This window comes from Sinocyclocheilus rhinocerous, unplaced genomic scaffold, assembly GCF_001515625.1.
Source record: "Sinocyclocheilus rhinocerous isolate Xijiao unplaced genomic scaffold, SAMN03320098_v1.1 scaffold2764, whole genome shotgun sequence".
Lineage (NCBI taxonomy): Eukaryota > Metazoa > Chordata > Actinopteri > Cypriniformes > Cyprinidae > Sinocyclocheilus > Sinocyclocheilus rhinocerous.
In genome coordinates, this window is record NW_015650694.1 from 315,317 (window position 1) to 326,935 (window position 11,619).

An 11,619-nucleotide genomic window follows, 5' to 3' on the forward strand; every position below is an offset into this window, starting at 1 on the left:
GAGTACCTACACTGGAAGAGAAGCCTGGACAACAGACGGGGAGCTTGCAGCATTTGTCAGATTAACGATTAAGAACAGCATAGATCACCTACTCAAAATGGCTGTCCCTTGTGATGGAACCAAATGGTCCCATCCCCACTTCATACGAGGAAGTCATTCTGTTCTCATACACCACATAACCACTGTCCTCCTGCAAATAGCAACACTGTTGGCATCCAGTCCATGAAGAATAAAACCATAAGCAGCTACTCACCATCATTCTTGTGCCACATGCGGTCACAGGGAACTGGTATACAGCGAAGGAAGGTGTGGATCCAACAGGACTGCAAGGTGGGTCATTTCCACCCAGTAGATGGACTGAATCCAGACTCAGTCGAGGCAACGTAACATCTCTAGCCACCACTACCACAAACTGACCATCTCTTATACACTGGACAGTCACTGGAACGAAGGCACAAGACCAGGTTAATGTCGAGGATCAGTTTAACTGGGAGCATAACACCGACTCACTCTTACCTGCCTTCCCATAGTAACACTGCTGTCCGTTAAAGCAGCAGTTGATAGCTTCACATTCAGCACCACTGATACCAGGTTGTCCACATTGGATCTGCTCATAATCAGCTACAGCACATTTGTCCAAAGGCTCAGCCTTCACTACAGGCTTCTGAAACTGATACTTCTGAGGAAACTGCTGATTAGTCTGCTGAAACCACTGGTCAGTTTGCTGGAACATCAGAGCTAGAGGATTTTGAGCTGGAAGATCCCTTTGCTGAACAGCATTGCAAACCAAGACACATAGTTTAGAAATACAATGAATGCCAGTTACCTGCCATTACTACACAAGGAATGGTTTCAAACTGCCTTGCACTTGTATTTGTACTCTGCAAATTAACAATTATCTACCCCATCCCTTTAATCAAGAATCATTACAGCTGCTTTGACTAATTAAGAATTTTACTCCAGATTTGATTTGTTCTTTCCCAGAGGAAACCAAATTACAACAACAGCAGTTAAGCACATTGTCCATTTTTTTTTAATTGATAGGTTGTCATAAACAATCAATAAGGGGGCAATAAATAAAGTTATGTAAGACAGCCACAATCTCATAAAGGGTGGTCCAGATGCAGATGAGTATTGTCAAATGCTCATTTTCAAGTTCAAGTATAACTGTGCAAAAGAATTCAATCGATTCAATAAAATCTAAGAATTTCTAAATAAGATAAACCATTAAATCTTGTTTTTTTAAAGAACGACTCCATGTAAACAAAAAATTTTGTTTAAAGATGTGTTTTTTGCTTTTATTTTGATAGGACAGTACATTGACAGGAAGTGATGTGTGAGAGAGAGGGGGGGGGGGGAGACTGGGAAAGGTTCACAAATCAGGACGCAAACTTAAGATGCCTAAAGCACAATGGTGCTAAATGTCAACACTGCTCACGCTGCAATTGGCACAGACCAAAAACCACAACTCTTGATGTTTCCATTAGTGTTACAATTTAAAAAAAACTCAAACGCTATGAAAACGGACTAAACTTCTAGTTCCTGTAATGCATTAGATTTTGACATTTTTAGTAAGTATTAATACTGGTTTTAAACAAGAAATCAGTTAACTATACACAAATAATTCGAGGATTAAGCTTTACAAAGCTCAGTTGCCCTATGAGTTATGCAGATTCAAAGATTTGACTTCAGGTATGTGATACTATAATCAATTCTAGAACCGGAGTTGTTTAATTTAAAAAAAAAAAAAAAAAAATGTTGTACGATTAGATATGGTGGCAGGTTTTGACCTGACATTATGAATGCTCATTTCTAAACGCAATCACAAATGAGTTTACGTTGACTTTGGGATGCAACTCCAGAACACTACGTTGCAGTGTACATGTTCACTACAGTTTTGAATGTTTAAGCCCAGGGACACATACACATCAGGGTTGCTACCACAGTTCCAAGTTAAGGCAACAATTGGTTCTTTAAAGGGAGTTAAATCAGACCAGTTTTCCAGCAACCTTGGTTTAGCTAGTAACATCGACAACACAGCTGAGGGTGGGAAACTTACACTATCCCCAAAGACACATAGTAACTGGACCTTTGCATCAACTTCCATAAACCAAACATATGAAAGGCAAAAATGGAAGCCTGAAACTTCCCTTCAAATTGAACTAGAAAGCTCAGAAACCAAATCACTGTAGGCTTAGTTTACTGGGAAAAGCAGACTTAAATAAAATAAGCTCATGTAGTAGCTAAATGACAAACTAAATGAGAACTCCAGTGAAGAAAGTGAGCCCAAACGTCTCCGGACAGTAACGGTTTCATCAAGTTTATTAAAACAGCCATCTTAATACAGGATTACATGACCAAAGTAACTTCTCCACTGGATACTATGGTGTCCCTGCTAGAGATAGTCTTGATGTGAACATCCCTTCCTGCAAAAAGGTTCAAGAAATAATCAGCATACAAAAAAAAAAAAAAAAAAAAAAAAAAAAAAAGGAATACTATGAAAGTCACTGGGGACCAGCAACTGTTTGGAAAGACACCACATTCTTCAAAATAACTTTTATGTTCAACAGAAGAAAGAAATTCATTCAGGTTTAAAAAAACTTTATAGAGAATAAATCATAACAGAATTTTCATTTTTGGCTGAACTATCCCTTTAAAGTTAATAAAACAACAACAAAACACAAAGAGAAAAATCATGCACTGCTCTTGACTGAAGAACTTTAGTACAGTTGCTTTAATAAGAATTAATGTATAATTTATACAGTGAAGTGTATATAGTGTTTTATTTTTATATTTGTTCATTCAATTTCTTGAAAGCTACTGCTAAATGTACAGTACTTGAGAAATATTTGTATATTATGTGTATTTGTAATGTGTCTTTGCTCTTATTTTATTTTAAAACAGGGAAATTAGTTTGGCTGTACTGCTCAGACAACCAAAATGACAAAGAATCGTGATTTTCCTGAAACCCCCCCCAAAAAAAACATTGTGATATGATATTTTGCCATATCACCCACCCATATTTGATTAAAAAATACATAAAAAATCACAATGTGAAATTTTGACAAAGACAAACGTGTGGAAAGTTGCTTACAATGACGGTTCCTGATGTCTTCATGCCATGGAGCAGAATAGCCACCATTGTGAACACCAGCATCATTGGTCCATACAGCTCTCCAGCAACTTTCTGGGTTTAAAAAAAAAAAAAAAAAAAAGAACTAAAAAGGTTAAGATGAAACGCTCACTTTTCCTGCTGCAACTCTGCTCACAGGATCCAAGAGATGAGGGGTGGCAGACTGCTGTACTACAGTGGATGAAGATCTGACAAGCAAAGGGTTTAACCATGGCATACATTAAGACAACTAACTAAGGTCTCAGGCATGTAATTGAAGGTTGTCTGACGATTATACCGTTTCCTGCAGAGGGGCCAGTGATGCCGGATCTACAAATGTGAACATCTTCACAATAAAGCGCTTGTAGTGGGTTGGGAACTGAAGACCAGATGATCCAGTCACTGGAACCAATGTGGTCAGGTAACGGTCATCCTGGTAAGGGCATCTGAAAGGGAAGGTTAGCAATGCCCCAGACATGCTTCATAAACATTGCCATTACACTCACCCATCAACCAGAAGGTCCCACTGGGGTAGACTGAGTGGACTGGGGGTTGAAGTTGCCCAGCAGCGTCCCAGCATGAGGACAATGTTGGGGTCTGTCCTCTCCATAATGCGCACCTCAACATACACAGGCTCCCGCAGGACTCTTGTGACCGGATAATCAGCATCACTGTAGTAGGACGTGTAGGCCTCATCCCCTGAGGAACACTGGTGATTAACCAGAAATGGCTGCAACCTAGAGTCTTAAGATACTAGGAACAGGAACATACCTTCTGCACACCCTTTGGTGACACACTGGCCATTGGCTAGTCTAAGCTCCACCCTGAGGGGTCCAGGGGCAGCTACTGGTGGAGGTGGAGGAACAGTGTTGACCTCCACAACAAGAGCTTCTACAGAAGTGCCAGAGTACCTACACTGGAAGAGAAACCTGGACAACAGACGGGGAGCTTATAGCATTTGCCAGAGATGAACGATTAAGAACAGCATAGATCACCTACTCAAAATGGCTGTCCCTTGTGATGGAACCAAATGGTCCCATCCCCACTTCATACGAGGAGGTCATTCTGTTCTCATACACCACATAACCACGGTCCTCCTGCAAATAGCAACACTGTTGGCATCCAGTCCATCATAGGCCATGAAGAATAAAACCATAAGCAGCTACTCACCATCATTCTTGTACCACATGCGGTCACAGGGAACTGGTATACAGCAAAGGAAGGTGTGGACCCCACAGGACTGCAAGGTGGGTCATTTCCACCCAGTAGATGGACTGAATCCAGACTCAGTCGAGGCAGCGTAACATCTCTAGCCACCACTACCACAAACTGACCATCTCTTATACACTGGACAGTCACTGGAACGAAGGCACAAGACCAGGTTAATGTCGAGGATCAGTTTAACTGGGAGCATAACACCGACTCACTCTTACCTGCCTTCCCATAGTAACACTGCTGTCCGTTAAAGCAGCAGTTGATAGCTTCACATTCAGCACCACTGATACCAGGTTGTCCACATTGGATCTGCTCATAATCAGCTACAGCACATTTGTCCAAAGGCTCTGCCTTCGTCACTTGCTTCTGAAACTGAAACTTCTGAGGAAACTGCTGATTAGTCTGTTGAACTGGCTTCTGAAACTTCTGAGGAAACTGCGGATTAGTCTGTTGAGCTGGCTGCTGAAACTTCTGAGGAAACTGCAGATTAGTTGGTTGAGCTGGCTGCTGAAACCACTGGTCAGTTTGTTGGAACATCAGAGCTTGAAGATTTTGAGCTGGAAGATCCCTTTGTGGAACAGCATTGCAAATAGAGCAAACCAAAACACATAGTGTTTGGAAGTAAAACGAATGCCAATTACTTTCCATTACTACCCAACAATGCATAGTTTCAAACTGCCTTGGACTTGTATTTGTACTCTGCAAATTAATAATTGTTATCTACCCCACCCCTTTAATCAAGAATCATTACAGCTGCTTTGACTAATTAAGAATTTTACTCCAGATTTGATTTGTTCTTTCCCAGAGGAAACCAAATTACAACAACAGCAGTTAAGCACATTGCCCATTTATTATTTTTATTTATTTATTTAAGGCTCTGCCTTCGTCACTTGCTTCTGAAACTGAAACTTCTGAGGAAACTGCTGATTAGTCTGTTGAACTGGCTTCTGAAACTTCTGAGGAAACTGCGGATTAGTCTGTTGAGCTGGCTGCTGAAACTTCTGAGGAAACTGCAGATTAGTTGGTTGAGCTGGCTGCTGAAACCACTGGTCAGTTTGTTGGAACATCAGAGCTTGAAGATTTTGAGCTGGAAGATCCCTTTGTGGAACAGCATTGCAAATAGAGCAAACCAAAACACATAGTGTTTGGAAGTAAAACGAATGCCAATTACTTTCCATTACTACCCAACAATGCATAGTTTCAAACTGCCTTGGACTTGTATTTGTACTCTGCAAATTAATAATTGTTATCTACCCCACCCCTTTAATCAAGAATCATTACAGCTGCTTTGACTAATTAAGAATTTTACTCCAGATTTGATTTGTTCTTTCCCAGAGGAAACCAAATTACAACAACAGCAGTTAAGCACATTGCCCATTTATTATTTTTATTTATTTATTTATTGAGATTGATGGGTTGTCATAAACATAGTCAAAAAGGGGGCAATAAATAAAGTTATGCAAGAAAGCCAGTCTCATAAAGGGTGGTGCAGTTGCAGATGAGTACTGTCAAATGCTAATTTTCAAGTTCAAGGATAACTGTGCAAAATAATTTAATCGATTCAATAAAATAAGAATTTCCAAAGATTAACCATTACATCTTTTTTTATAAAGACTGACTCCAACTTAATGAACAAAACCTGTAATTCTTTTTTTTTTTAAAGATTTTTTTTTTGTGTGTGTGTGTGTTTTTTTTTTTTTTTACTTTTATTTTGATAGGAAATTGACAGGAAGTGAAGTGGGAGAAAGAAAGAGGGACGGGACTGGGAAGGGTCCACGAGTCAGGACTCAAACTTAAGACACCTGAAGCACAATGGTGCTGAGTGTAAGCACACTGCCCACAATGCTATTGGCACAGACCCAAAACCACAATTCTTGATGTTTCCATTAGTGTTACAATTTAAAAAAAAGATAAACTCAAAGGCTATGAAAACTGACTAAATTTCTAGTTATTGTAATGCATTAGAACAGAGCTTCCCAAACTTCTGAGGGGTAAGGCCCCAAGACATAGCAAAAGCTCCACGACCCCCCGCCCCACCTCTTTGTTAAAAAAATATAGATTAATAGTACATAGATATATTTAGATATATTTGTATATTAGATATATTTAATAAACAGATTGTCTCTTTGCACAAAATTATCACCATTTATTAATCAGTTTGTAAGAATTTCATGTGAATTATGAGAACTACCATAAAATTTAATATTTTTTATATTTTGGTGAAAGTAAGATGATGTAAACATTCTTTAAAAATATATTTAAATCCATAACACTACATACTTTCTGCATACTATTTACAATTATATTGCATCAAAGTGTGTAACAGAAGCTACTGTACATAGTTCACAATTCTATTGCAATGAAATACATAACTATGTATTTTAAAAAAATAAAACCTAAAAACATCTACATTTAAACTGAGGAACGATGTAAACTTTGTCAGTTTTAGTAAAGAACAGTCCCACAGTCTGATCAGCAGTCTTCCAGACAGTACCTAATGAGATGGGTGATGTTGGTTTTCAGCTGTTAAGGATTTGATGTCTGGTTGAATCAACGTCAATTTAAGACGGAGATCAGATTCCACACTCAACGCATTCCTGTACTTTGTCTTTAAGGCCACAAGCACCGAAAATCCCACTTCACACAATATACGTTGTGGCAAACGGCATCAAAAACATTATTGCCTTGTTGGTGAGTTCAGGGTATTCGTTTGACACATGTAACCAGAACTGAGTCAAAGTTTTTTCAGAAAAAATCAGTTTCAAGGAGCTGTCACAGGATAGATCGACGAGGCTGTCCTGTTCCTTGTAGGTGAGTCCCGCAATTACATCCTCACTGTGGTTGGCAAAGGGATACTGTATCCAGCTCTGCTGTTTGCTGATGTCAGGGAAGTAGTCCTGCATCTGAGACTTTAAAGCCTGCATGTGCTCTTGTCATAGCAACTGCTGCAGTGACGGGTAGTGGCCTTTCCTCCTTAGACAAAAAGTCGGACACGTTTTCGAAGGACTCATAGTTGGCTCGGGCAATTCTTTTCCCCCACAGATCAATTTTCTTTACGGTTGCCTCTATTTTGTTATGCACGTGAAACATTGTTACTGCTGTCCCCTGTAGGGCTAGATTGAGTCCATTCAAGTGGCTGAAAATGTCTGCCAAGTAGGCCAATTTACAAAGCCAGTCGAAATCACAGAGGCGGTCTGCAAGTTCAAATTTGGAATCAATGAAAAATCTTCTGACCTCGTCACGTAACTGGAAGAGCCGGGTGAGCACTCTGCCGCGTGAGAGCCAGCGGACCTCGGTATGTAGTAAAAGCTGGCGGTGTTCACTACCCATCTCTTCACACAAAAGGGAAAACAAACGTGCTTGCAGTGGACGACTTTTAATGTAATTCACCATTCTGACAGCATCGTCTAAAACCGTCTTTAAATCTTTAAATCGGAATGCCCTTGGATCATCTTTAAATCCATGGGAATTCTCTTAGCGGCTAATGCCTCTCTGTGAATGCAGCAATGTATATGAGTGAGCAGCGGGGCCACGTCTCTGACTCGCTTCACCACTCCACTGTGTCGGCCCAGCATAGCGCGAGCACCGTCGGTGCTGAGTCCGACGCACTTTGTCCAGTTGATGTCATTAGAAATTATGAAATTGTTCAGAATGTCAAAAATAGCTTCCGCAGTTGCGTTTGAATGTAGAGGTCTGCAAAAAAGAAAGTTTTCCTCAATTTCTCCATCACATTCATACCTAACGAATGAGAGCAAATTCACCATACCTGCGATGTCTGTGGACTCATCGATTTGAATTGCATAAAAACGACTCGCTCAAACTCTGCAAATTAGCTGCTGGAACACATTCTCGGCCATATCATTAATTCGGCACTTAACAGTGTTGTTTGATAAAAAAATCCAGTTAAGCATAGCACGAGCACCATCGGTGCTGAGTTCAACGCACTTTGTCCAGTTGATGTCATTGGAAATTATGAAATCGTTCAGAATGTCAAAAATAGCTTCCGCTGTTGCGTTTGATTGTAGAGGTCTGCAAAAAAGAAAGTTTTCCTCAATTTCTCCATCACATTCATACCTAACGAATGCGAGCAAATTCGCCATACCCGCGATGTCTGTGGACTCATCGATTTGAATTGCATAAAAACGACTCGCTCGAACTCTGCAAATTAGCTGCTGGAACACATTCTCGGCCATATCATTAATTCGGCGCTTAACCGTGTTGTTTGATAAAGAAATCAAGTTAAGTTGCTTAACTGCATTGTTTCCCAGCATTATGCTGACCATCTGCTTAGCGGCTGGAAAAATTAAGTCTTCACCTATGGTCTGGGGCTTTCCAGATGTAGCTATCAGTCTTGATACCTCATACGATGCTGTCACTGCCTTTTCATTTTCGCCACCCATCACACAGGTTGACTCGATCGCTTTTTTACGTTGCAGGTAATCTTTCAATTTATTTTCAAAAAATTCTCGAGGCTTGCTGGCAAACGACCCATGTTTTGTTTCGAGGTGACGGCATAACTTGCATGGTTTCTGTGCCTCATTAGAAAGGGTCTCTGAGCATAGCACACAGACAGGCGTGGGGTTGTCAGCAGGACCAACACTCGTAAATCCGAAGGACAAGTACTCCTCGCTGTACTTACGAGTCTTTCGTTTACTTGAAGTGCAGTTAGGTCCAGTTGATGAGGATGGATTGTTATCCTCTACTCCTCTTTTACCGAGCAGCCACTGTCGCATTTTTGAATTGACGGTTAACTGTGACTGAATTCCTCCTAAGCAACTAACATCGGTTTGAAAATAAGCAATGTATCTCACCTCGCTATAATGGGAAAACATTAAAAAAAAAAAGTTTTTCATTTGTGTAATAAGGAAGGGGGAAATCACATTTTAGAACAATTAGAATATTTTAATATTTTGATTTAGCCTAGCCACGGCCCCCCTGCAATACCGCTACAGCCCACAGTTTGGGAGGCACTGCATTAGACATTTCATCATTTTTAGTATTAAAACTTGTTTTAAGCGAGCAAGAAATTAGTTTAAGCTATATGGTAAAAAAACCAAACAAAACTAGTTTAATATGATTCACCGTTGACTTTGTGATACACCATAATTCTAGAACGGGAGTCATTTAAAAACAGAAAGAAAAAAAAAAAGCAGAAAATACCAAGCTTCCAACCATCAGCTCTGTCATGAATTCTGTCCATAGACTTCCATCCGACTGCCACAAGAGGTCGCCTCTTCATCATATTGACTCTCACACCACACAGACTGTTACATGTCACTCCGGACTACATTTCCCATCATCCATTGCACTGATTGCACACAGCTGTAACCAATCACATGCTCACCTGAAAGCTATTACACACATTATATAACACCCACTCAGATCCTGATCAAGTCGCCGAGTATTGATCTGCATTTATCACTCTCCTAGTGTTAGCTGCTTTACCGAGCCATTCTGTGTTTCTGTTTAGTCTCTAGTATTGTTCTGCATTTATCACTCTCCTAGTGTTAGCTGCTTTACCGAGCCATTCCGTGTTTCTGTTTAGTCTCTAGTATTGTTCTGCGTTTATCACTCACCTAGTGATAGATGCTTTACGGAGCCTAGTTTCTAGTTCTAGTTAAGTCTAATCATTTCGTGTTGCCTCTTTTCATGTTTCCTTATTCCTGCCTGTGTATCTTGGATTAACCCTTGTCTCTCCGCTCGGACTCTGTTTGTACTATTGCTCATGTGTCTGGATTACCCCTCTTGTCAAGCCCTCTGGATTCTGTTTGCCGATCGATGACCCACACCAGCCCTAAGAATACTCTGTCTTGTCTTATACATATCTGTTTGCTGATGCTCAGCCCTGCCTGTGTATGACCATGTCTATGAATAAAGCTTTGCGTATGGATCTGCATGTCTCACGTCTCATCAGCCCTGTAACAGAATATTCGGACACACAAGGATCCAGCAGCTTTTCTGATGAACATTGGTCAGGTATGAACATTGCAAGACTGTTATTAACTCTCGAGCAGGGCACGCGATCGCTCGAGGACTATATTCAAGAGTATTTATCCATTGCCTTTTACTCTGATTTATCGGACTGTTTGCTGATAGAGTTTTTTTTGCGACGGTATTAATCAACCGCTGATGTCTAAGCTTAGACGCGAGGGTCCGCGTTCATCACTCTGTCAGTTTATGGACTATGCTTTGTTGTGTGTTGGCTCCTCATTTACTGTGGGTGTCGCGGAGAAGGAACGTGATATCGCGATCGGGCCGGTAATGGCGGCCGCACCAGAACGCGCTCGCATAATGGTGGCGACAGCGGAGCCCGTTCACAAAATGGCGGCCATAACAACGCTCCGTCATGTCACAGCTGCCATCCATGACTCAAGTCAAGTCACAGCTGATCTTCATGAGTCAAGTCAAGTCACAGTGGATCGTCATGAGTCAAATCAAGTCACAGCTGATAGTGTGAGTCAATTCAAGTCACTGCTGATAATCATGAGTCAATTCAAGTCACTGCTGATCGTCATGAGTCAAGTCAAGTCACAGCTGATCGTCATGAGTCAAGTCAAGTCACAGCTGATCGTCATGAGTCAAGTCAAGTCACAGCTGATCGTCATGAGTCAAGTCAAGTCACAGCTGATCGTCATGAGTCAAGTCAAGTCACAGCTGATCGTCATGAGGCAAGTCAAGTCACAGTGGATCGTCAGGAGTCAAGTCACAGCTGATCTTCATGAGTCAAGTCATGTCACAGTTGATCTTCATGAGTCACGTAAAGGCACAGTTGATCTTCATGAGTCAAGTCAAGTCACTGCTGATCTTCCTGAGTCAAGTCACAGCTGCTCTTTCTGAGTCAAGTCAAGTCACAGTTGATTCCCCTGAGTCAACTCAAGTCACAGCTTCCATTGCTGAGTCAAGTCAAGTCTCAGCTGATCTGCCAGAGTCTCGTCACATCACAGCTGATCATCCAGAGTCACGTTACATCACGTCTGTTTGCTCAGAGTCCTGTCACTTCCTGTCTGTTGCATCCAGATCCTCAAGGACGGTTCTTCAGTATCCCAGACTGGCATCCAGCGTGGAGGACCCACCGCTGGTGTCGACACGTGCAGCTGGTATCCCTAAACCAGCGCTCTCAAGCCCTCCAGTTCCTGAACTATTTCCCCTGTCTGTAGCGCTTCCCACAATGGGGATCGCTTTATGGTATATTTGGGCTGCATACACCACCACTGAGACTCTTGAAACAGTGGTGCCTACTATGATGTTTCCAGAGGTGGCGGCTGATGCTGCAGAACCTCCCAAGGTAGTGG

General features: G+C 41.3%; 1 protein-coding gene and 2 pseudogenes across 1 annotated transcript; all 3 read right to left on the reverse strand.

Annotated features, from left to right (window-relative positions):
• The window catches only part of LOC107712216 (zona pellucida sperm-binding protein 4-like), a 3,554-nt pseudogene extending 2,724 nt beyond the window's left edge, over positions 1–830 (reverse strand).
• A 1,469-nt stretch (positions 831–2,299) lies between these two features.
• The window catches only part of LOC107712215 (zona pellucida sperm-binding protein 4-like), a 13,872-nt pseudogene continuing 4,552 nt past the window's right edge, over positions 2,300–11,619 (reverse strand).
• LOC107712214 (zona pellucida sperm-binding protein 4-like) lies at positions 3,615–5,526 on the reverse strand. The gene is made up of 6 exons (XM_016517382.1): positions 5,248–5,526; positions 4,546–4,807; positions 4,283–4,470; positions 4,112–4,209; positions 3,884–4,041; positions 3,615–3,811 (listed from the first exon to the last, which is right to left on the reverse strand). Exons 1-6 carry the CDS (start codon positions 5,521–5,523, stop codon positions 3,615–3,617), a joined length of 1,179 nt encoding a protein of 392 aa, XP_016372868.1. The 5' UTR covers positions 5,524–5,526.

Bases quoted from the DNA above. Each gene is read 5' to 3' on its own strand.
- LOC107712214 (XM_016517382.1), bottom strand. From the start codon at position 5,523: ATGCATTGTTGGGTAGTAATGGAAAGTAATTGGCATTCGTTTTACTTC. The intron at 4,808-5,247 runs TTTCCTCAGAAG...ACTAATCTGCAG, and splicing joins TTCAACAGACTAATCAGCAG to TTTCCTCAGAAGTTTCAGCA. The intron at 4,210-4,282 runs GTGAGTAGCTGC...TGCTATTTGCAG, and splicing joins CATGTGGTACAAGAATGATG to GAGGACCGTGGTTATGTGGT.